Source organism: Mustelus asterias, chromosome 13 (genome assembly GCF_964213995.1).
Source record: "Mustelus asterias chromosome 13, sMusAst1.hap1.1, whole genome shotgun sequence".
NCBI lineage: Eukaryota > Metazoa > Chordata > Chondrichthyes > Carcharhiniformes > Triakidae > Mustelus > Mustelus asterias.
The window spans coordinates 97,068,051-97,092,626 of NC_135813.1; the positions used below are offsets into that span (position 1 = coordinate 97,068,051).

The 24,576-nt window shown below is 43.7% G+C and overlaps 1 protein-coding gene and 1 long non-coding RNA gene across 3 annotated transcripts in view; one reads left to right on the forward strand and one right to left on the reverse strand.

Moving 5' to 3' along the window:
• The window catches only part of smtnb (smoothelin b), a 347,775-nt gene that overhangs the window by 173,332 nt on the left and 149,867 nt on the right, over window positions 1–24,576 (forward strand). For both annotated transcript variants that reach the window (XM_078227351.1, XM_078227352.1), the window contains exon 7: window positions 14,787–15,337. In XM_078227351.1, the coding sequence (XP_078083477.1) occupies window positions 14,787–15,337 (551 nt within the window). The remainder of the gene's footprint in view (window positions 1–14,786; window positions 15,338–24,576) is intronic.
• The window catches only part of LOC144502927 (uncharacterized), a 46,578-nt gene continuing 30,989 nt past the window's right edge, over window positions 8,988–24,576 (reverse strand). The window contains exons 2-3 of the long non-coding RNA XR_013499401.1: window positions 12,651–12,722; window positions 8,988–9,106 (exon numbers count right to left, since the gene is read on the reverse strand). This is a non-coding gene — a long non-coding RNA (uncharacterized LOC144502927). The remainder of the gene's footprint in view (window positions 9,107–12,650; window positions 12,723–24,576) is intronic.

Here is a 24,576-nt window from a genome sequence, read left to right on the forward strand (position 1 = left end):
TCTTTCAAAAGAGTAATTCTTCCTTGCAAGATAGCCGGAACCAGTCTCTTCATCAGTACTGATATGGTCTCTAGTGGTATACCTCTATTGTTGATCAAATATTCAATGAAAAAAGCACAGATGAAGCTGGAAATGGAGAATCTCAGAGCAATTGTGTTCAGAAAAAACTGTGGATCTACATTTTACTCAATCAGTCTGCCATTAAGGAAGTCAAATATTTCTCATCAACTCGATAGAATCCCTACAGTGCAGAAGGAGGCCATTCAGCACATTGAGTCTGCACCAATCCTCTGAAACAGCATCTTACCCAGGCCCACTCCATCGCCCTATCCTCATAACCCTGCACATTGACTTTGGCTGATCCACCTAACCTGTACATCTTTGGACACTAAGGGGCAATTTAGCATGGCCAATCCACCTAACCTGCACATCTTTGGACTGTGGGAGGAAACTGGAGCACCTGGAGGAAACCCATATAGACACCGGGAGAATGTGTAAACTCCACACAAATACTTTAAGCAGCCTTGTAAAGTTCTGGGGACAAAGGTTTGGTGGACAGAAAGTTGATTATTTGGAAGTTGCATAGACAATTCGCACATCCAGTGCCACAAAACCTGAAAGCTCTGCTGCAGACTGCTGCAGTAGTTGATAAAGATTATGACAGACTTATTGAGCATATCAAGGGACAATGTGATATTTGTGTTAAATATCAAAGGACACCGCCAAGCTGTGAGTCTACTACTTGACTGGGAATTTAGTGATGTAGTGATAGTGGACTTAAAAGTATGGGACAAAGTTTGGGATCTTTGCTACACTTTGTAGATGTGGCAACTCAATTTAGCATTCTCTATGGTAATATATAGTAAAGAGAAACAGTCCCTCTTTGATAAGGTCATGGAGAAATTGGTGGGTACCGGATTAGGAACACTGTCAGAATCATATTTTTCAGGACAATATTTTCTTTTAAAACATGGAAAGACATTGTGTTATTTGGACACTTCGTTTTTTATTTACAAAAAGGTCATAAGTTCATCTTTGCACTTGGAACAAGCATGCATTATCCAAGAAATCCTGACCAGCATGGTACTTGAGAGGTGAAGAACTAGGCGATAGCTCGATTATTAATCCAGAAACCCAGATAATGTTCTGGGGACCTGGGTATGAGTCCCGCCACAGCAGATGGTGGAATTTGAATTCAATAAAAATAAATCTGGAATTAAGAGTCTACTGATGACCATGAAACCATTGTTGATTGTCAGAAAAACCCATCTGGTTCACTAATGTCCTTTAGGGAAGGAAATCTGCCGTCCTTACCTGTCTGGCCTACATGTGACCAGAGCCACAGCAATGTGGTTGATTCTCAACTGCCCCCTTGAAAAAGCCACTCAGTTGTATCAATTGCTACAAAGTCTCAACAAAGAAATGAAACTGGATGGGCCACCTGGCATTGACCTCTGCACCGGAAAAGACAAAGGCAAAACAAACAGCCCTGCAAAGTCCTCCTTGCTAACATCTGGGGGCTAGTGCCAAAATTGGGAGGGCTGTCTCACAGACTAGTCAAGCAACAGCCTGACATCGTCATTTTCATGGAATCATATCTTACAAATAACATCCCAGACACCACCATTACCATCCCTGGATATGTCCTGTCCCACCGGCAGGACAAACCCAGCAGAGGTGGTGGCACAATGGTATACAGTCGGGAGGGAGTTGCCCTGGGAGTCCTTAAAATCAATTCCGGACCCTATGAAGTCTCATGGCTTCAGGTTAAACATGGGCAGGGAATCCTCTTACTGGTTACCATGTACCGTTTCCCTTCGGCTGACGAATCAGTACTCCTCCATGTTGAACAACTTGGAGGAAGCACTGAGAGTTGCAAGAGCTCAAAATATACTCTGGGTGGGCGATTTCAATGTCCACCACCAAGAGTGACTCTGCAGCAGCATTACTGAACGAGTTGGTCGGGTCCTAAAGGATATAACTGCTAGGCTGGATCTGCAGCAGGTGGTGAAGGAACCAACAAGAGGAAATAACATACTTGACTTCATCCTTACCAATCTGCCGGCTGCAGATGCATCTGTCCATGACAGTATCGTTAAGAGTGACCACCGCACAGTCCTTGTGGAGACGAAGTTCCGTCTTCATATGGAGAATAACCTCCATCATGTTGTGCGGCACTATCGCTGTGCTAAATGGGACAGACTTCGAACCAATCTAACAACTCAAAACTGGGCATCCATGAAGCGCTGTGAACCATCAATAGCAGCGAACTATACTCCAGCACAATCTGCAACCTCATGGCCTGACATATCCCTCACTCAAACATTACTATTGAGCCACGGGTTCAACCCTGGTTCAATGGAGAGTGCAGATGGGCATGCCAGGAGCAGCACCAGGCAAACCTAAAAATGAGGTGTCAACCTGGTGAAGCTACCAAACAGGACTACTTGCATGCCAAACAGCAAGTGATAGACAGAGCTAAGTGATCCCATAACCAACGGATCAGATCTAAGTTCTGCAGTCCTTCCACATCCAGTCGAGAATGGTGACGGACAATTAAACAATTCACTGGAGGAGGAGGCTCCACAAATATCCCCATCCCCAATGATGGAGGAGCCCAGCACATCAGTGCAAAAGATAAGGCTGAAGTATTCGCAGCAATCTTCAGCCAGAAGTGCCGAGTGGATGATCCATCTCGGCCTCCTCCAGTGGTCCCCAGCATCTCGGATGCCAGACTCCAGCCAATTTGATTCACTCCACATTATATCAAGAAACAGTTGGAGGCACTGGATACTGTAAAGGCAATGGGCCCTAATAATATTCCGGCAATAGTCCTGAAGACTTGTGCTCCAGAACTTGCCGTTCCCGTAGCCAGCTCTTCCAGTACATTTACAACACTGGCAATCACCCAACAATGTGGAAAATTGTCCTGTACACAAAAAGCAGGACAAATCCAACCCGGCCAATTACCGCCCAATCAGACTACTCTCGATCATCAGTAAAGTGATGGAAGGAGTCATCAACAGTGCTATCAAGTAGCACCTGCTCAGCAATAACCTGCTAAGTGATGCCCAGTTTGGGTTTCGCCAGGTTCACTCAGCTCCTGACTTCATTACAGCCTTGGTTCAAACATGGACAAAAGAGCTGAATTCCAGAGGTGAGGTGAGAGTGACTGCCCTTGACATCAAAGTCACATTCAACCGAGTGTTGCATCAAGGAGCCATAGTGAAACTGGAATCAATGGGTATTAGGGGGCAAACTCTTCGCTAGTTGGAGAGTCTTACCTGGTACATAGAAAGATGGTTGTGGAGGGTCAGTCATCTCAGCTCCAGGATATCTCTGCAGGAGTTCCTCAGGGTTGTTTCCTCAGCCCAACAATCTTCAGCTGCTTCATCAATGACCTTCCCTCCGTCATAAGGTCAGAAGTGGGGATGTTCACCGATGATTGCACAATGTTCAGCAGCATTCGCGACTCCTCAGATACAGAAGCGCTACATGTTCAAATGCACGAGATCTGGACAATATCCAGGCTTGGGCTGACAAATGGTAAGTAACATGCACGCCACACAAATGCCAGGCAATGACCATCACCAAGAGACACTCTAACCACCGGCCCTTGACATTCAATGGTGTAAACATCACTGAATTCCCCACTGTTAACATCTTTGGTGTTATCATTGACCAGAAACTCAACTGGACTCACCACATAAACACAGTGGCTACAAGAGCAGGTCAGAGGCTAGGAATACTGCAGCGAGTAACTCACCTCCTGACTCCACAAAGCCTGTCCACCATCTACAAGGCACAAGTCAGGGGTGTGATGGAATACTCCCTAGTATTTGGATACTGGATGGGTGCAGCTCCAACAACACTGAAGAAGCTTGACACCATTCAGGACAAAGCAGCCCGCTTGATTGGCATCACATTTACAAACATTCAATCCCTCCACCACTGATGCTCAGTAACAGCAGTGTGTACTATCTACAAGATGCACTGCAGCAATTCACCTAAGATCCTTAGACAGCACCTTCCAAACCTATGACCACTTCCATCTAGAAGGACAAGGGCAGCAGATAAATGGGAAGACCACCACCTGCAAGTTCCCCTCCAAGCTGCTCACCATCCTGACTTGGAAATATTTCGCCTTTCCTTCGCAGCCGTTGGGTCAAAATCCTGGAAGTCCCTCCCTAATGGCATCGTGGGTCAGCCCACAGAACATGAACTGCAGCGTTTGAAGAAGGCAGCTCACCACCGCCTTCTCAAGGGCAACTAAGGATGGGCAATAAATGCTGGCTAGGCCGCAAAGCCCATGTCCCACGAATGAATAAAAAAAACTGTATGCTTATTTACACTGCAATTATTTTAACGAATGGGGGAACAAATTGTTGAAAGGCAAAGCGTGGTGATTTACTGGAAATTACATGACAAAGATGAGTTTTAAGTTTTGAGCTTGTTTTTTAAATTCGGTTGGAACTGAACTGAAAACGTGAGAAGCTACCCAGTTCATATTCTCCTTACCTTGCTTGAGACAGAGTGGTTAACAGTGTTCAGCTTGGAATCCTCATCTCAATGGAACTTGTCTGTCTTTTGGAAACCTGAGAGGTTGAGACAAGAAGGATTAATCTGGCCACATTCTCCTCCATGCAAAAGCTCCATTGGTGAGAACCTCCAAGTCTCTACTGGGACGAGCAATCTGTCTGTACATGAGGAACTCCAGATCGACAGCATTGAAACCCTGCAAATTTTATCCTTTTCAAAGCCTGCTCTTCCACTACCCATTTCTGCAGAGACCCTTATCTGTTTGTCCTTTGATAATGTGTGTACATGCTGGGGAACTTTAAAAGGGATGGATAGGTATGCTTCCAGATTACAATTGTGTGTTAACCATTTCTTGCAACTTGTTTTAAAAAGTTAAGTCTATTTATTTGTCACAAGTAAGCTTAATAAAGTTATTGTGAAAGTCCCCTAGTCCAGCACCTGTTCGGGTACACTGAGGGGGAATTTAGCATGGCCACTGCACCTAACCAGCATGTCTTTCAGACTGTAGGAGGAAACCGGAGCACCTAGAGGAAACCAACGCAGACACGGGGAGACTGCATACTCCGCACTGACAGTGACCCAAGCTGTGAATTGAACCCGGGTCCCTGGTGCTGTGTGGCAGCAGTGCTAACCACTGCGCCAATCAAATTTTCCAAGTTTATTGAAAGAGGCCTGGTTAACTTTACTTCTACTTTGAGTCTAGCAGTAGCAATGGTAGATAATTGCCCATTTTACAAACAGCTGAATTAGGAACATTTGGTCCCTCGAGCCTGCTCCACCATTGAATAAGACCATTTGACCTGTTTGTGCTTCAAATTCCACATTCCCATCTACCCCCAAAAACCTTTGATTCCCTGGCTAACAAAAATCTATCTACCTCTACTTTAAAAATATTCAATGACCCTGCATGCATCTCCTTCTGAGGCAGAGTTCTGAAGTCGCGCAACCCACTGAGAGAAAAATATTCTCCTAATCTCTGTCATAAAAGGGCAATTCCTAATTTTAAAACAGTGCTCCCTAGTTCTAGATAAGCCCAGAAGAGGAAATATCCTTCCTATGTTCACCTTGTCAAGACCATACAGTTCTTGTATGCTTTAGTCAAGTCCCCCTCACTCTTTGAAACTCCAGTGGAAACAAGTCCAGTCTGTCCAACTTTTCTTCATAAGACAACCTGCTCATTCCAGTTATCAATGTAGTAAACCTTCTCATGACCACCTCCAATGCATTTACATCCTTCCTTGAACAAGGAGACCAAAGTCATACATAGTATTAGAGATGTGGTCTCTAATGCCCACAATGCCCTTTAAAACTGAAACATAACATCCTTACTTTTCTGTTCAATTCCTGTCATAACAAAGGACAGTATTCCATTATCCTCAATTACTTGCTATACATGCATTCTAAGCCTCAAGAAAGGCTTCACGGACAGCATGGTGGCATAGTTGTTAGCACTGCTGCCTCACAGCGCCAGGGACCCAGGTTCGATTCCAGCCTTGGGTCACTGTGGAGTTTGCACATTCTCCCCCATGTCTGCGTGGGTTTCCTCCGGGTACTCCGGATTCCTCTCTCAGTCCAAAGATGTGCAAGTTAGGTGGATTGGCTGTGCTGAATTGCCCTTTAATGTCTCAAGATTTGTAGGTTAGGGGATTAGCAGGATAAATGCATGGGGTAACGGGGATAGTACAGGGAGGTAAACCTGGATAAGATGCTCTGCCGAAGAGTCGCTGAAGACTCGATGGGCCAAATGACAACCTCCTGCACTGTAGGAATTATATGATTCTAACATTTTGTGGTTTATGTATTAGAATACCTAGATCCTTTGCACCTCAGAATTATTCAGTAATTCTCCATTTAAGAAATATTCTAGCGTTTAGTTTTCCTACCAAAGTGAACAACTTCCCATTTTTTCACATTAAAGTCCATCTGTCAGGTTTTCAGCAACTCATTGAACCTAGCTATCTGTTTGCAACCTCCTTATGACTGCTTCACAACATATTTATCTTTGTGTCATCGTCCAGTATAGCTACCATGCCTTTACTCCCCTCATATAAGTCATTGATATCAATTATAAAAAGTTGAGAAACCAGCAGAGACCCCTGTGGGACTCCACTGATCACTTCCTGCCAATCAAAAAAAGACCCATTTTGGCATACTCTGTTTTCTGCTCGCCCACCAATCTTCTATCTATGCTAATACACCATGAATTCTCACTTTCTTTCATAACCTTTGATGTGGCACTTTGTCAAATGCCTTCTGACATCTACTGTACAGTATGCCTGCAGCGCAAGTCACTCCTTGGAAGAACTCCATGAAACTGATGAAACATGATTTCCCTTACACAAAATTATGCTGACTCTTCCTAATTACCTTGAGTTTATCTCAGTGCCCAGTTATAGCCACTTTAAAAATCAATTCTAACACCTTTCCCACGATTGATATCAAACCAACTGGTCTATAGTTTCCTGTTTCTTGCCTCCCTCTCTTCTTGAATAGAGGGGTACTATTCGCTAATTTCCAGTCTGATGGATTCTTTCCAAAATCTAGCAAATTTTAGAAAATCAACACCAACATATCTACTATCTCATTAGCCACCTCTTTTAAGACCCTAGGATCTGGAGACTTGTCATCAATTTGTTCAGTAGCATTTCCCTAGTGCTTGTAATTTCACCAAGCTCCTCTCTTCCTTCCATCAATTGTTTCACAGCTATTAGTGGAATCTTTTCTATATATCTTCTATAATGAAGGCTGATTTTTAAAAATTGTTCATTTGATCTGCCTTTTGCTTATTATCTTCTTTTAACTTGTGATTCTTACTCTTTTTTAAATACTGATTTTAAATTTCTAGCTTGTTTTCTCTCATAATCTAATGTATTTCTCCTGATTTAATCTTTTAGTCATTCTTTGCCATTCTTTATATTCATCATCTGACCTGCCACTCATCTTTGCACAGTTATATTTTTTTTCCTGAAGTTTGACGTTTCTCTTAACTTCTTTAATTAACCATGGCTAGTGTGTCTTCCCTTAGAATATTTCTTTATAGTAGGAATATATTTATTCTGGGTATTCTGAAATATCTCCTTTAATGCCAGCCACTGCTTCTCTTTTGATTCTTAACCGAGTCTCCCAGTTCACTTCAGCTAGCTCAGCTTTCATGCCCACTCAGTTGCTCTTATTTAAGTTTTAAATACTAGTCTTAGACCCACTCTTCTCCCTTTCAACCTGGATGTAAAATTCAACATATTGTGGTTGCTGCTACCAAGGGATGCCTTTACTCTGAAGTCATTAATAAATTCTGTCACATTACACAATACCAGTCCAATATAACCTGCTCTCTGGTGCTATTCTAAGAAACTATCTCAGAAGCATTCTATGAACTCTTCATTCAGGCTGCTATTGCCAATCTGAATTTTCCAGTGTCTCTGTAGATTAAAATCACCTACAATTATTGCCATCCTTTTATCACAAGCCCCCAATATTTATTCTTGTATATTTTGCCCTATCCTGTGGTTACAATTATACAATTAGGGGGGGTCCTGTAGACCACTCCCGCTCGCAACTTCTTTCCCCTACTATTTCACATCTTCACCCAAACAATTCCACATCCTGATCTCCAGGTCATCTCTAACCATAGCACCAATGCCATCCTTGATTAACAGTGCTACCCCTCTCGCTTCCTATTCTCCTTGAATGTCATCTACACATCATTATTCAGGACCCCATCCTTGTCATTCTACAGTCACATCTCCATAATGGCTATCAGATCATATTCAGTATGCGCTACTGAAGTAAATATGAATTCCTTTAATTTGTTATGAATGCTGTGCGCATTCAGATATAAAGCCTTTAGCTTTGTCTTTGTGTTATCTTTATAACATCTAGACTGGAACTTTCTGCTCCTATTCACGTCGGGTGGGTTTATCAACGAGAGCGGAAAATATCACAAGAAGTTCAAAGTTTCACCTCACATTGGGATAAAAGCAGGAAGCAATTGTTCCCTCTCCCCATTAGTGATGCACTATGGTTCCTGCCATTCAACGTCAGGAATCTCATTGTAATATATTAGCATATCATTATTGGGTCTATATGCCGTAATCAAAGCCCCAAGTCGGGCGGTAGTCATCACAGACTGACGATTCCACTCAATCGGGAGGTGGCTTCTGGAGGATTTTTAAAATGGCAAGAAAAGAAGTGGAAAAACATGATCAGTACCCTGTTGCAGATGAGACTGTTTAGCTTGAACTCAATTTGATATGCTGCAGTCAAACTAGTCATGCAATTATGCCCACCCAAGCAGCACTTGTTTGTCTGTGGAAGAAAGGAGAGTTCATTAGTGATGGCAGGGGCCTGAGAAACCAGAGACGTTGCTCACAGCATAGTTGTCTGATGGATGTTATAGTTTTGGATCCTCACTTAGTTCAATGCTGCCAACTTCATCATCAGCACAGGAATGGTCCATCTCCCCACAGGTCAGCTGATTGGCTCTCTCCTCATATTTTGTGAGGAACTTGAGTTCTGGCATTCTTCCACCTGTTTGGGATCTCTCCCTCTTGTTGTAAGCCAGCTTGCCCTGCATGAAGACAGATGGAGACAATGTAAGCAGGATGCATGCCTGAGCAGATGATAAGGATGCCTGGCATGTGTAGATAGTGAGTAGGACCAGCAAGGTGATGAGGACACAACTCACAGGTGAGATGAAAATGTGTATGAGAGAGTTAGTGATGATATCTGTTGAGCTGACATTAAGAGTGAGATCCCTGTGGATGTGTGATGGATCCATGAGTGTGTGTGTGATAAGTGATGAGAAAAATGACTTACCCTGGCAGACAGAGGAGATCATTCACCCCTTTGCAATGCTAGATGGTTTTCCTCTTCTACAAAGCATTAGGATTGACCACTGCTTACACCACCTCCCATGCTGGATTGGTGATCTTGCTCGCAGGTCTTTGTCCATTGCGGGTCTCCACTGCATCCAGTGGGCACTTCAGGGAGATATTGGTAAATTTTGGGGCAGTATGTTTCTTAGCTTTCACAGCCATGACTTCTCAACGGCACGTGTGCTAGCTGCGTGTAGGAGCAGCATTAAATGTGGCTCCCCGATCATTAAAGTGCTGAGATGATGGCGGGGCATGAGAGTCAGTGACTGCCCATCAGCGATATGACATGGAACCTGTGCCTGCAAATGTTTTCTTCAGAGTGTCACACTGTATGCTGGAAAAAGCCCTCATTGCCCTCGGTGGGCTCGACGCTACTTTTCCCACCCAGCATCGGCCTTTGCTGATGTTGGAGAAAATCTCACCCCGAGTTTTGGTGTATGCTTAAGTTTCTTCTTTCTGACTTCCCCCCATTTGTTATATTACCGTTTGGCTCTCCTGCCTTGACTTGACCCCTTGATTTGCCACTTCATCCAAAGCTTGAACCTGAACCCCCTTGTTTAGTTTAAAGTCCTGTCTATTTTCCTAAATGTGGAGATGCCGGCGTTGGACTGGGGTAAACACAGTAAGAAGTTTAACAACACCAGGTTAAAGTCCAACAGGTTTATTTGGTAGCAAAAGCCACACAAGCTTTCGAAGCTCTAAGCCCCTTCTTCAGGTGAGTGGGAATTCTGTTCACAAACAGAGTTTATAAAGACACAGACTCAATTTACATGAATACTGGTTGGAATGCGAATACTTACAACTAATCAAGTCTTTAAGAAACAAAACAATGGGAGTGGAGAGAGCATCAAGACAGGCTAAAAAGATGTGTACTGTCTCCAAACAAGACAGCCAGTGAAACTCTGCAGGTCCACGCAACTGTGGGCGTTACAAATAGTGTGACAGGTACACGGTACATACTCTTGCAACTCGGCCAACGTTGTCTATCTGATACGCTGCAAGAAAGGATGTCCCGAGGCATGGTACATTGGGGAAACTATGCAGACGCTGCGACAATGGATGAATGAACACCGCTCGACAATCACCAGGCAAGACTGTTCTCTTCCTGTTGGGGAGCACTTCAGCGGTCACGGGCATTCGGCCTCTGATATTCGGGTAAGCGTTCTCCAAGGCGGCCTTCGCGACACACGACAGCGCAGAGTCGCTGAGCAGAAACTGATAGCCAAGTTCCGCACACACGCGGACGGCCTCAACCGGGATATTGGGTTCATGTCACACTATTTGTAACGCCCACAGTTGCGTGGACCTGCAGAGTTTCACTGGCTGTCTTGTCTGGAGACAATACACATCTTTTTAACCTGTCTTGATGCTCTCTCCACTCCCATTGTTTTGTTTCTTAAAGACTTGATTAGTTGTAAGTATTCGCATTCCAACCAGTATTCATGTAAATTGAGTCTGTGTCTTTATAAACTCTGTTTGTGAACAGAATTCCCACTCACCTGAAGAAGGGGCTTAGAGCTTCGAAAGCTTGTGTGGCTTTTGCTACCAAATAAACCTGTTGGACTTTAACCTGGTGTTGTTAAACTTCTTACTGTATTTTCCTAAATCCATGGTTTGTTAGAACACTGGTCCCAGCACGCTTCAAGTACAGACTGTCACAATGGTACAATCCCTACTTTCCTCAATTCTAATGCTAATGCCCCGCAAGCCAACATCCACTTCTCCTACACCAATCTTTCAGCCATCTATTCATTTTGGTGAGTGAATTCAACTTTTAAACCAATGGTGCAACCTGTGGAGTAGTGAGGCAAGATCAATTACATATTGCTCTCATCCCGGTCGTAACAACACCAACAAAATTCTTGACAGATAATTGAGGGGAATTTGTGAATGGTGAAAATATGAATATCATAGTTATGCATACTGCAGCTGAGTGTCTGTTTAACAATGTTATATGAGAAAAATCATGTAGTGATGGACAACATGTCACATACAATACTGGCCTAACAACTGGATTGCAAATTTGAAACAATGTTGGCACGGGCAATACAAATGATTGGGTGGTATAGCCTGTACCAGGTGGTGTACGGAAGAAATCCGAAATTGCCTTCGGTACTGATGGATGATCCCCCTGCTCTTGAGGAACTACTATTAGCTCTTTTCTTTTTGCGTATTTGAATGCCTTGCATGCAGGCAACAAAGCTTTTATCAGGCAGAGGTTTCAGAACTAATTAGGAGATCATTGTGATAATGCATATGACGTTTGAGGCAGAATTTATTTCAGGTGATTTTTTTATGAGAGAAGGGCAAAGGGAATGGAAAGGCCAAGGAAAAGTCTTTGGACATGAAGGGAAAACCGTGATTATTCAACATGGGAATCAAACCATAAAGTCCCATTCTTCATGGGTCATTGGAATGAATTCTGGATTTGTGAATACTAACAATGTGTTGGAAGACGATGAAGCATCATGTATATTGCATACTCATATTTTGTGCGGCAGAGCCAGAAGGATGATATAATGGATCAGGAGTTGCATATAAGTAGAACATCTGATTATGATAAAAAGGAAGGGACTAATTTGTCCAGAGGTCAGCTGCTTAAAATGGGATCCTGGCTATCATGTTGCCTAGAAGGATCAGACAGCTGGAAGGATGCAACAGTAGTGAGATGGGCAGTAAAGTCTACGGGAAAGTGTAAGAATTAACTGAATGCTCAGGATGGTGGACAAACAGCGAAGGCCAAACAGAGTATGAGGAATAGAAAATAAAGACGTTGTCGTAATGGATCAGGTGATGAATCTTGGATGAGAAAATGTTCACGCACAGTGTGTCATGCAAGCTCTGCCACTTGTAGCAGGTTTGAATAGCCTAACCAGTGATATTTGAAGGGACTACTGGGAGGTGTTAAGGTACTAGATCAGAAACCTCAAAATATGTTATGAAGCCTGATTAGACCCCAACAGTTTTTTTTGTATTTTGGCATTAGTGTGAGAGGATAAGGTGTTTCACTCCAGGTTTGATTCTATTGACATACTAAGAAGCTTTTATCAATACAAACTTTATTTAACAGTACAGCTTAACTGTAACAAATAAATTAGCTTAACCAATTGAAATGCTTAAACATGACCAGATACAATTCTTAATTGTTAATTCATCTCTATCAGTTCCAATTCAAGCAATATTCTTCTTGTAGACTTAAAACACTCTTTAAAATCAGTTAGCAACACACAGACTTACTTGCTTGTACTGGTACTGCCGGTCCTCAAGCCTCTGGAACACCTCTGGGGAAAACAGGCCCCAAGCAGCAACCTTCAAAGAGAGAGAGAGAGAAACAGAGACATTCTTGCTTCTTTCAGAACCTGCAGTAACTGCCCACTTTTCCTTGTATGCTTAACTCCTCCCCTTAAGCACATGACTGTCTCAGTCAACCAACCTAATCAAAACTGTACTCTGAAATCCCGGGGGAAAAATCAAATAAACAAAAATGCATTAACTCCGATCAAAGCAAACACATCCCTAGTTAAAATCATTAGCTTGCATTCTCAGCATGTGAGCTGTCTGGTGCTCAGACAAATCGGCACCGTGTAAAATAGAGCTGTTCAAAACAAAGAACAAAGAACAGTACAGCACAGGAAACAGGCCCTTCGGCCCTCCAAGCCTGTGCCGCTCATTGGTCCAACTAGACCATTCGTTTGTATCCCTCCATTCCCAGACTGCTCATGTGACAATCCAGGTAAGTCTTAAACGATGCCAGCGTGTCTGCCTCCACCACCCTACTTGGCAGCGCATTCCAGGCCCCACTCTGTGTAAAAAAAGTCCCTCTGATATCTGAGTTATACCTCGCCCCTCTCACCTTGAGCCCGTGACCCCTCGTGATCGTCACCTCTGACCTGGGAAAAAGCTTCCCACTGTTCACCCTATCTATACCCTTCATAATTTTGTACACCTCTATTAGGTCTGCCCTCATTTTCCGTCTTTCCAGGGAGAACAAGCCCAGTTTACCCAATCTCTCCTCATAATTAAGACCCTCCATAGCAGGCAACATCCTGGTAAACCTTCTCTGCACTCTCTCTAAAGCCTCCACGTCCTTCTAGTAGTGCGGCGACCAGAACTGGATGCAGTACTCCAAATGTGGCCTAACCAGCTTTCTATACAGCTGCAACATCAGACTCCAGCTTTTAAAATCTGTACCCTGTCCTATAAAGGCAAGCATACCATATGCCTTCTTCACCACCTTCTCCACCTGTGCTGCCACCTTCAAGGATTTGTGGACTTGCACACCTAGGTCCCTCTGTGTTTCTATACTCTTGATGGCTCTGCCATATAACTCCCCCCTACATTAGTTCTTCCAAAATGCATCACTTCGCAGTTATCTGGATTAAATTCCATCTGCCATTTCTCCGCCCAATTTTCCAGCCTATCTATATCCTGCTGTACTGTCCGACAATGTTCATCACTATCCGCAAGTCCAACCATCTTCGTGTCATCCGCAAACTTGCTGATAACACCAGTTACACCTTCTTCCAAATCATTTATATATATCACAAATAGCAGAGGTCCCAGTACAGAGCCCTGCGGAACACCACTGGTCACAGACCTCCAGCCGGAAAAAGACCCTTCGACTGCTACCCTCTGTCTCCTGTGGCCAAGCCAGTTCTCTACCCATCAAGCCACCTCTCCTTGTATCCCATGAGCCTTAACCTTCTTAACCAACTTGCCATGAAAACCTTCAAGAAAATTACACTTTTTGAAGTTGGAAAGAGCAGGGGCAGTTTATTCTGGTGACACAAAAACATTGCAGCTGCTAGTAGCTCAGGCCTTCTGCCCCCTCTTTGGTTTACATCTCCTTCTTATCCCAGAATCTAATCAGTGCTTGGCATTGGAAAAGGCCAGAATCTGTCGAGTTACAGCCACCAAGCTCTGTCAGAATCACTGTTTGATGCCTGCAGCTCATCAGATGAGGCCCAATGTTGAATTTTGTTTATTTCTCAGGCTGCCACAGATCAAATACTGAACAATTCCTCTGCTGACTTGCTGCCCAATTTGGGCTCGGCTCTAATGTCTGTCTCATTAAATGGATCTTGTACTTGCATATTTATCTCTTTTTTGCCCTGCAGAAGTAGGCCTGCCTTGTGCTGTATTTTTGCTTACTCTTTACATTGGGATTTATAGGCTGTTATACTGGTTTCTTGCCAATGAAATAGGACGATACACATTCAAATGCATTTCCGAAAGCACTATTTCAGAGGTGACCTGGTGGTTGCAGTGTTGAGGCAGTATTACAGTCATGTGTACTTGTTTGATATGGGATTAGAATTTGCTAATTACTGTACATATTTTTAAAAGTTAAACTTTGTTTCTTCTGAACTACAGAAATGGCCTCCGATGCGGTTATTGTCCTTGATCCACAGAAGAAAATTGATGGCCATTCAGTGAAGCCTTTTCGAGTATCTCGACAGAGGGCAGAATCCTCTCATTTGGATTGTTGCTCATCTAGCACTTACTCTGACTGGGACTCTGAAAGAGGTAAAGATTCCAATGCAAGTATGACAGCTGACTGTTCCAGGGGCATATTGGAAACACACTGGACTATTGGAACACAACATAATGAAACAGTGCAGCAGGAAAAGTCGTCAAGCATTGACAAAGATGATGATGGAAGAAAGAAAATGGAAGTTTTTAAAACAAATAGGTGTGCCTCAATTGATGACAATGACAATATCATTACAAAGCTTCTTACACCTGAAATGGATACTACAGACAATATTTTCCAGTCGGAGATAATCTTCAGGAATGGAAAGCTGGCATCTATCCAGAATTCTCTGAATTCTGACATCAGTGACAATACAACTTCACCAACTATAGGAAAAACCCGTGACGAAGAACAAGGAGGGGACATTTGCTTCAAGAGATTTGACAAAAAGGTAAAATTGCCCATTGAGGTTGCAAAATAGGAGTAACTTCTTCACTGAAAAAATGTTCAAAACGTAAATGTGAACATTGTGTTCTTATGTAGCCTATTCTTTAATAAAATAAGCCAGGAATGGGAAGGGAAAAAGCAACACTGATTAAAGAAAGATGGGCTTTGACGGTGGAGATATAAAACAAGATAGAATGGTTTAGAGGAATTACAAGAGTGGATTGGCTGAAGGCCAACTGGGGCAAGACTACAGTTCAACAAAGAAAGAAGTGCGGAGGATCCAAATTAGAATACGCAAATGAATTGTAGCACAAAACCATGGATGGGTTTGTAACAAAGATGAGAATTTTAATATCACCGCATTAGTGAATGGGAGTCAGTAGTGTTAGTGGTTCAGTATTATTAGGCATGATAAGTGTCTTGTGTTTGTTACAAAATAAGGTGCAAGCTCCTTATCAGCCTCCTGAGCTTCACTGTATATAAATTCCTATATGCCACTTACACCTTATTCTGTAATAAAAACAAACCACTTATCATGCTACCTTCAATGATCAATACACATATACACCCAGTTGCCTCTGCTCCCGCACCCATTTAAGAATCTTACCCCTTATTTTATACTGTCTCTCCATGTTTTACCTACTAAAATGCATCAGTACACACTTCTCTGCATTGAACATTATCTGCCACCTATCTGCCCACTCCACCAACTTGTTTATCTCCTTTTGAAGTTCTGCATTGCCTTCTTCACAGTTTACAATGAGTTCAAGTTTTGTGCCAAACTTTGAAATTGTTCCCTTCACACCAAGATCTAGATCGTTATATTAGGAAAAGCAAGGGTCCCAATACTAATCCCTGGGGAACACCACTGCAAACCTTACACCAGCCCGAAAAATATCCATTGATCATTACTCTCTGCTGCCCAGCATTCAGCCAATTTTGTATCCACGTTGTTACTATTCCTTTTATTCCGTGGGCTATGACTTTTCTCACTAGTCTGTGTGTGGCACTGTATCGACTGCCTTCTGAAAGCCCAAGTACATCACATCAACAGCATTACCCTCATCGATCCTTTCTGTTACCTCGTCAAAAAACTCCAGCAAGTTAGTTAAACATGATTTTCCCATTACAGAATCACAGAACCTCACAGTGCAAAAGAGGCCCTTCAGCCCATTGAATTTGCACCAACACGTGAGAAGCAAGTGACCTACTTACCCTCATCCCATTTACAAGCACTTCACCCATAGCCTTGAATGTTACAACGTGCCAAGTGATCATTCAGGTATTTTTTAAAAGATGTTAGGCAACCCACCTCCACCACCCTCCTAGACAGTGCATTCCAGACCATCCTCTGGGTAAAAAAGTTTTCCTCACATCCCCCTTAAACCACCTGTTTCTCACTTTGAACTTGTGTCCCCTCGTGACTGACCCTTCAAGTAAGAGGAAAGCTGCTCCCTATCCACTCTGTCCATGCCTCTCATGACCTTGTACACCTCGATCAGGTCACTCCTTAATCTTTGCTCCAATGAAAACAACCCAAGTCTATCCAACCTCTCTTCATAACTTAAAGGGGTGGCACGGTAGCACAGTGGTTAGCACTGCTGCTTCACAGCTCCAGGGTCCTGGGTTCGATCCCCGGCTCGGGTCACTGTCTGTGTGGAGTTTGCACATTCTCCTCGTGTCTGCGTGGGTTTCCTCCGGGTGCTCCGGTTTCCTCCCACAGTCCAAAGATGTGCAGGTTAGGTTGATTGGCCAGGTTAAAAAAAAAATTGTCCCTTAGAGTCCTGAGATGCGTAGGTTAGAGGGATTAGTGGGTAAAATATGTGGGGGGTAGGGCCTGGGTGGGATTGTGGTCGGTGCAGACTCGATGGGCCGAATGGCCTCCTTCTGCACTGTAGGGTTTCTATGTTTCTATGTTTCTATGTAAATGTTCTATCCTGGGCAACATCGTGGTTAATCTCCTCTGCACCCCCTTCCTATAATGTGGTGACCAGAACTGTACACAGCACTCCAGCTGTGGCCTCACCAAAGTGCTATACAGCTCCAACATGACCTCCCTGCTTTTTTAATCTATGCCTTGATTGATAAAGATAAGTGTCCCATATGCATGTTTCACCATCCCACTAACATGCCCTTCCGCCTTCAGAGATCTGTGGCCGTACAAGTCAAGGTCCCTTTGTTCCTCAGAACTTCTTAGTGCCGTGCCATTCATTTAATTATTCCTTGTCAAATTACTTCTTCCAAAGTGTATCACCTCACACTTTTCAGGGTTAAATTCCATCTGCCACTTATCTGCCCATTTGACCATCCTGTCTATATCTTCCTGTGGCCCAAGACACTCAACCTCACTGTTAACCACCCGGCCAATCTTTATGTCATCTGAAAACTTACCAATCTCACTTAATCATCTATGTCGTTTATATAAATGACGAGTAATAAGAGACCTGGCAAGATTCCTTTGGAATGCCACTGGACACTGGCTTCCAGTCATTGAAGCAGCCTTCTGTCATCACCCTCTGTCTCCTACAACTAAGACAATTTTGAATCCACCTTATCAAATTCCCCCATATCCCATGTGCATTTGCCATTTTATAAGTATCCCATGTGGAACTATAAGAAGTTTCACAACACCAGGTTAAAGTCCAACAGGTTTGTTTGATAGCACGGGCTTTTGGAGCGCTGCCCCTTCATCAGGTGAGTGGAGAATTGGGTTCACAAACAGGGCATATATAGACACAGACTCAATTACAAGATAATGGTTGGAATGCGAGTCTTAACAGGTAATCAAGTCTTTACAGGTGCAGACAATGTGAGCGGAGAGAGGGTTACAGGTACATTGTCTGCACCTGTAAAGACTTGATTACCTGTTAAAACTCGCATTCCAACCATTATCTTGTAATTGAGTCTGTGTCTATATATGCCCTGTTTGTGAACCCAACTCTCCACTCATCTGATGAAGGGGCAGCGCTCCGAAAGCTCGTGCTATCAAATAAACCTATTGGACTTTAACCTGGTGTTGTGAGACTTCTTACTGTGCCTACCCTAGTCCAACACCGGCATCTCCACATCACGTGGAACTATATCAAAGGCTTTGCTGAAATCCGTATAAACTTCATCAACTGCACCACCCTCATCTACAAACCTGGTCACCTCCTCAAAAGATTGTCAGACTTGTTAGGCATAACCTCCGCCTGACAAAGCCATGCTGACTTTCTCTGATTAACCCTTGCTTCTCCAAGTGGAGATACATTCCCTCTTTCAGAATTTTCTCCAAAAGTTTCCCTACCATTGACATGAGGCTCACTGGTCTGTAGTTCCCTGGCTGGAACCACATTAGCTGTTCTCCAGTTCGCCAGAGAGGAATTAAAAATTTGGGTTAGAGCCCCTGCAATCTCCTCCCTTGCTTCCCACAGCACCCTGGGACACAATTCTTCCAGAGCTGGAGATGTGTCCATTTTTAAGCTTGACAACACCTCCAATGCCTTGTCACTCCCTATGTCAATTTGTTCAAGAACTTCGTAGTGTCTCTCCCTGAGTTCCATACCTTTATTATCATTCTCTTGGGTGAAGACAGATATGAAGTATTTGTTTAATACTCTAACAGTGTCCTTTGGATCCATCCATAGATTGTTCCCTTGGTCTTTGATGGGCCCTGTTCTTCCCCTGGTTTCCGTCTTCCCATGGATATACTTGTAGAATATCTTGGGATTATCCCTACTTGTACCAGCCAGAGCTTTCTCATATCCCCACTTTGCTCTCCTAATTGCTTTCTTAAGATCCACCCTCCACTTTCTGTACTCCACTAATGCCTTCGCTGATTTGCTCTTTCTGTACCTGCTAAACGCCTCTCTTTTCCTTCTCATCGTATCCTGAATACATATTGACATATTGATGTGAAAATTTCTCCTACACACAATTCAAGAAATCCACTCCATCCAAGCCCTTAACACTACCTCTATCTCAATTAATGTTGGGAAAGTTGAAATCACCTAATTACCCTATTTTTATTGTTTTTACACACCTCCATGAATTGTGCACTTATTTGCTCCTGAATTTCCCTTTGACTGTCTGGGGGTCTATAATACACTTAGTAATGTGGCTGGCCCTTTTATTTTATTACTAAGCTCTACCACAAAGCTTCATTTGATGTCCCCTCCATGATATCATCTCTCCTTAATGCAGTAACTGACTCCTCAACTAACAATGCAATGCCCCCTCCTTTTTTACTCCCTGCTTTGTCTCACCTGAATATTCTATATCCTGGAATGTTGAGCTGCCAATCCTGCCCCTTCCACAACCATGTCTCTGTGTTGGTTACTATATCACAATTCTACATGTCAATCTTTGCCCTTAACCTATCCGTTTTGTCTGTAATACACCTAGTATTAAAGTAGCCTTACTCCCTTGAAACTTAATACAGCTGTGTTCCCTCTGACTTGATTGTTTTACTGTATTATGCTGTGTCTTTATTCTGCTAACAGTCTATGTCACAGAATACTACAGTGCAGAAGAGGCCCTTCAGACATCAAGTCTGCACCGACGCATGTAATGCCCTGACCTGCCCACCTAATCCCACTTGCCAGCACTTGGCCCATAGCCTTGAATGTTATGGCGTGCCAAGTACTCATCCAGGTACTTTTTAAAGGATGTGAGGCATCCTGCGTCCACCACCCTCCCAGGCAGTGCATTCCAGACCGTCACCACTCTCTGAGTAAAAAGGTTTTTCCTTAAATCACCCCTAAACCTCCCACCTTTCAGTTTTAACTTGTGTCCCCTCGTAACTGACCCTTCAACTAAGGGAAACAGCTGCTCCCTATCCACCCTGTTCATGCCCCTCATAATCTTGAACACCTCAATCACGTCTTCTCTGCTCCAACGAAAACAACCCAAGCCGAACAAACCTCTGTTCATAACTTAAATGTTCCATCCCAGGCAGCATCCTGGTAAATCTCCTCTGCACCCCCTCCAGTGTGTTCACATCCTTCCTATAATGTGGCAATCAGAACTGCACACAGCACTCCAGCTGTGGCCTCACCAAAGTTCTATACAACTCCATCATGACCTCTCTGCTTTTGTAATCTATATCCCGACTGATAAAGACAAGTGTGTCATGTGCCTTTTTCACCACCCTATTAACCTGCCTTTCCGCCTTCAAAAATCAATGGACAAACACGCCAAGGTCCTTTTGCTCTTCGGAACTTCCCAGTGTCAGACCTTTCATAGTATACTTCCTTGTCAAATTACTCCTTCCAAAATGCATCACCTCATACTTTTCAAAGTTAAATTCCACCTGCCACTTTTCCACCCATTTGACCATCTCGTCTATATCTTCCCGTAACCCAAGACACTCAATCTCACTGTTAACCACCCGGCCAATCTTTGTGTCATTGCAAACTTACTGATCGTACCTCCCACGTAGTCATCCATGTCATTTATATAAATTATGAACAATAGGGGGCCCAGCACGGATCCCTGTGTGAACGCCACTGCTCACTGGCCTCCAGTCACCAAAGCAGCCAATTGTCACCACCCTCTGTCTCCTACCGCTAAGTCAATTATGAATTATGTCCCGTCCCCCTGCTGAATAGATCAAACTCCTCCCAAAAGTATTAGCAAACCTGCCTGCAAGGATGTTAGTCTTGCTCTGGTGCAGATGTAGATCGTCTCACTTGTACAGGTTCCATCTTCCCCAGCAATGGTCTCAGTGATCCAGGAATCTAAACCCCTGTCTCCTGCACCAACTCTTAAGCCACGCATTCATCTGCACTATTCTCCTATTTCTGTGCTTGCTAGCATGTGGCACTGGTAGTAATCCAGAGATTACAACGCAAGAGATCCTGCTTTTTAGCCTACTGCCGAACTCCCTGAATTCTTGATGCAAGACCTTATCCCTCTTTCTACCTATGTCATTGGTACCAACATGTGCCATGACCACTGTCTTATCACCCTCCCCCCTCAAAACGTCCTGCAGCCGTTCAGTGACATTCCAGACTCTGACATCAGGGAGGCAACACACTATCCTGGAGTCATGTTGATGGCCACAGTAGCACCTATTTGTTCCCCTCTGTTCCTCCCCTCCAGTACCGACAGACTGCTTGTGGTGCCGGATGCTTGGTCCTGTCTGCACTCCCTGGAGGAATGCCCTCATCAGCCTCCAAAATGGAATACCAATTTGCGAGTGGGACCCCAGGAAACCCTTGGACTGTCTGGTGGTCACCCATTCCCTTCCTTCCTCAAGTCCTTTCAGTTGCAGTGTGACCACTTCTCTAAACATGCTATCCACAATGCTCTCAGACTCACGGATGCTCCACAGTGTTCCCAGCTGCTGTTCCAGCTCTGAAACCTGAGCTTCCAGGAGCTCCAGCTGGACACAGTTCCCCACACATGCTCGTCCCGGGTACTGAAAATGTGCCCGGCTTCCCTCATAGTGTAGGAGGAGCAAACCATGGCTTTGAGCTCTCCTGCCATGACTTTTATTTTCTAAAATAAATCAAATAAGTCCCTTCCCTTGCATAAACAATAACTTACAATGTAATATAGTTTGAAGATACCCACCAAGACTTACTCACCATCACCTGCACCTGTTGGTCGCACGTCACTTTCTGAACTGTGACATCACCTCCTATGCCACCATTTGTCCCTTTACTACCAGCGATTTACTTCGAAGTGGATTAGGCCTTACGGCTCTTTTGAACCTTGGGTTCCCTTCCCAGTCCGAGCTCTGTCATCATCTATTGCGCTCTTTTTAATTACTCGGTTCCACTCCCGCTATTTATGAGCCCGTGCCCCCTCTCGCACCCTTTGTGAACTCCCACCTGTTGTCACGCTCTTTTTGAACTCATGGCTCCTCTCACGCTCCTTTTAAACTCCCTGCTCCTCTTGTGCTTTCTTCTAACTCCTGGCTCCTTTTGTGCTCTTTTTGAATTTCCAGCTCCACTCGCACTCTTTTTGAACTCCCGACTTCTCTCGTGCTGTTTTAAGTCCCGGCTCCTCTCACGCTCTTTTTTAACTCCCTCTCGTGCTCTTTTAGTGAAAAATTCCAGCTGGCTTCCAAATAATTGTTTCTAAAAGCTGGCACTCCACTGATGTTGAACTGACTGGCCTGTAATTGCTGTAGCTATCTTTACATGATGTGGAGATGCCGGCGTTGTACTGGGGTAAACACAGTAAGAGTTTTAACAACACCAGGTTAAAGTCCAACGGGTTTATTTGGTAGCTAATGAAAAGCTAATGGCATTTGCTACCAAATAAGCCTGTTGGACTTTAACCTGGTGTTGTTAAAACTCTTGCTATCTTTACAACCATTTTTGAACAAGGGCATAACATATGCAATTCTCCAGTGTTCTGGCACCTTCCCTGAGTGTCGAGAAAACTTTAAGATTATGGGCAGCACCCCCTGCAGTTTGCATTCTCACTTGTTTCAATGTGATTGGATGTTACTCATCCGGTCCCAGTACCTTGTCAACTTTCAGTACTGATAGTCTATTCAACACTTACTCCTTATCAATTTTGAATCCTTCAAGGGACAGAATTTCCTCATCTGTCACCATGCACTGAGTAGCATCTACTTCCTTGGTAAAGATGGATTAATTTAATACCTCAGCTATGTCCCCTGCCTCCATTGTGTAAATTCTCTTTTAGGTCCCTAATCTGTTTTACTCCTCCTCCTGCCACCCTTTTACTATTTATATGCCTATAGAAGACTGAGATTCCTCTTTATGTTGGCTGCCAGTCTTTTATCCTAACCTGTCTTTGCTTCTCTAATGATCTTTCTCACCTCCCTCTGAACCTTCTGTATTCCTCTTGGTTTTCAACTGTATTTTCTACCTGACACCTGCCATAAACGCACTTTTTCTTCCTTATCTTAATTTCTATTTCCTTTTTCAGCCAGGGAGTTCTGGGTTTGTTTGCCTGCCTTTCCTTTCTCTTTTAAGGAAATATACCATGACTGCATCTGGATTATTTCTGTTTTGAAAGTAGTCCATTGTTCAGCTACAGTTTTTCCCACAAACCTTTTGTTCCAGTCTAACTGGCCCAGCTCCATTCTTGTCCCACTGAAGTTGGCTCTCCTTCAATTAATTATCTTCACTCTGAATTGTCTTTTTTTCTTTTCTATCAACATCCTAAACTTTACAATACAGTGATCACTGTCTCCTAAGTGTCCCCCCTACTGACACTTGATTTACTTGACCCACCATGAACCAGGTTCAACAATGCATTATTTTTTGTTGGACTGCACACATAATGCTGTAGAAAATTTTGCTGAAGACAATCCAGGAACTTTTGCCCCTCTCTGCCACTGTCCAGTCTTTGGGTAATTGTAGTGCCCCATTAAAACTACTCCATAATGTTTGCATCTCTCTGTAATCTCCTGAAGATTTTTTCTTCTACATCCTTCTCTCTAGTTGGTGCTCCATAGACTACATCAAGCAATGTAATTGCACCCTTTTTGTTCCTTATAGCCAAATTGATTCTGTCCTTGAATTCTCTGGGACATCCTGGCTTGAATTCTCCAGCTGTTTGTGCCAGTGGGATCTTCTGGTCCCACTGATGGCACATGCCCACTGTGTGTTTCCTGCGGCTTGGGGTGAATTCAGTGGGAAATCCCATTGACAGCTACGGGACCAGATGACTGAGGAACACGCTGCGGGGTCGCCAGTGAATTGCCCCCTCCCCTTTATTTTTCCAGCATTGCAATGCTTTCCCTAACCAAATTCGTTAACCCGTTCATTGCTTTTCTATCTTTTCTGAACACCTGGTCCTTAGGAATGTTTAACACCCAGTCTTGCCCTTCGTTGAGCCAGGTCTCTGTTATCACTGCAACATCATATTTCCACATGTCATCTGTGCCTGTAACTCTCCAATCTTATTCACGATATTTCATGCATTCACATACATGTCCTGTAACTCTAATTTAGATGTCATTAGTGTCTCCCTTACTCTGACCTCACCTATTAACTTAACATTCTTTATAGTAGTGCTTTCTGTCCCCCTCGGTATTTTGTGCATCCTGGTGTTTCTCTCTAATATTTCCTCTTGGTTCCCACATGCCTGCTGAGTTAATTTGCCAGTGTTGTCCTCCAGACAACACTGGCAAAACATTCAAACAAGAACACAGTCCCAGCTATGTTTGGGTGCAACCTGTCTGGCTTGTACATGTGTCTCCCCAGAGCCAATCCCAGTGTCCCAGGAATCTAAAGCCCTTCCTCCTGCACCACTTTTCCAGCCACACATTCATCTGCC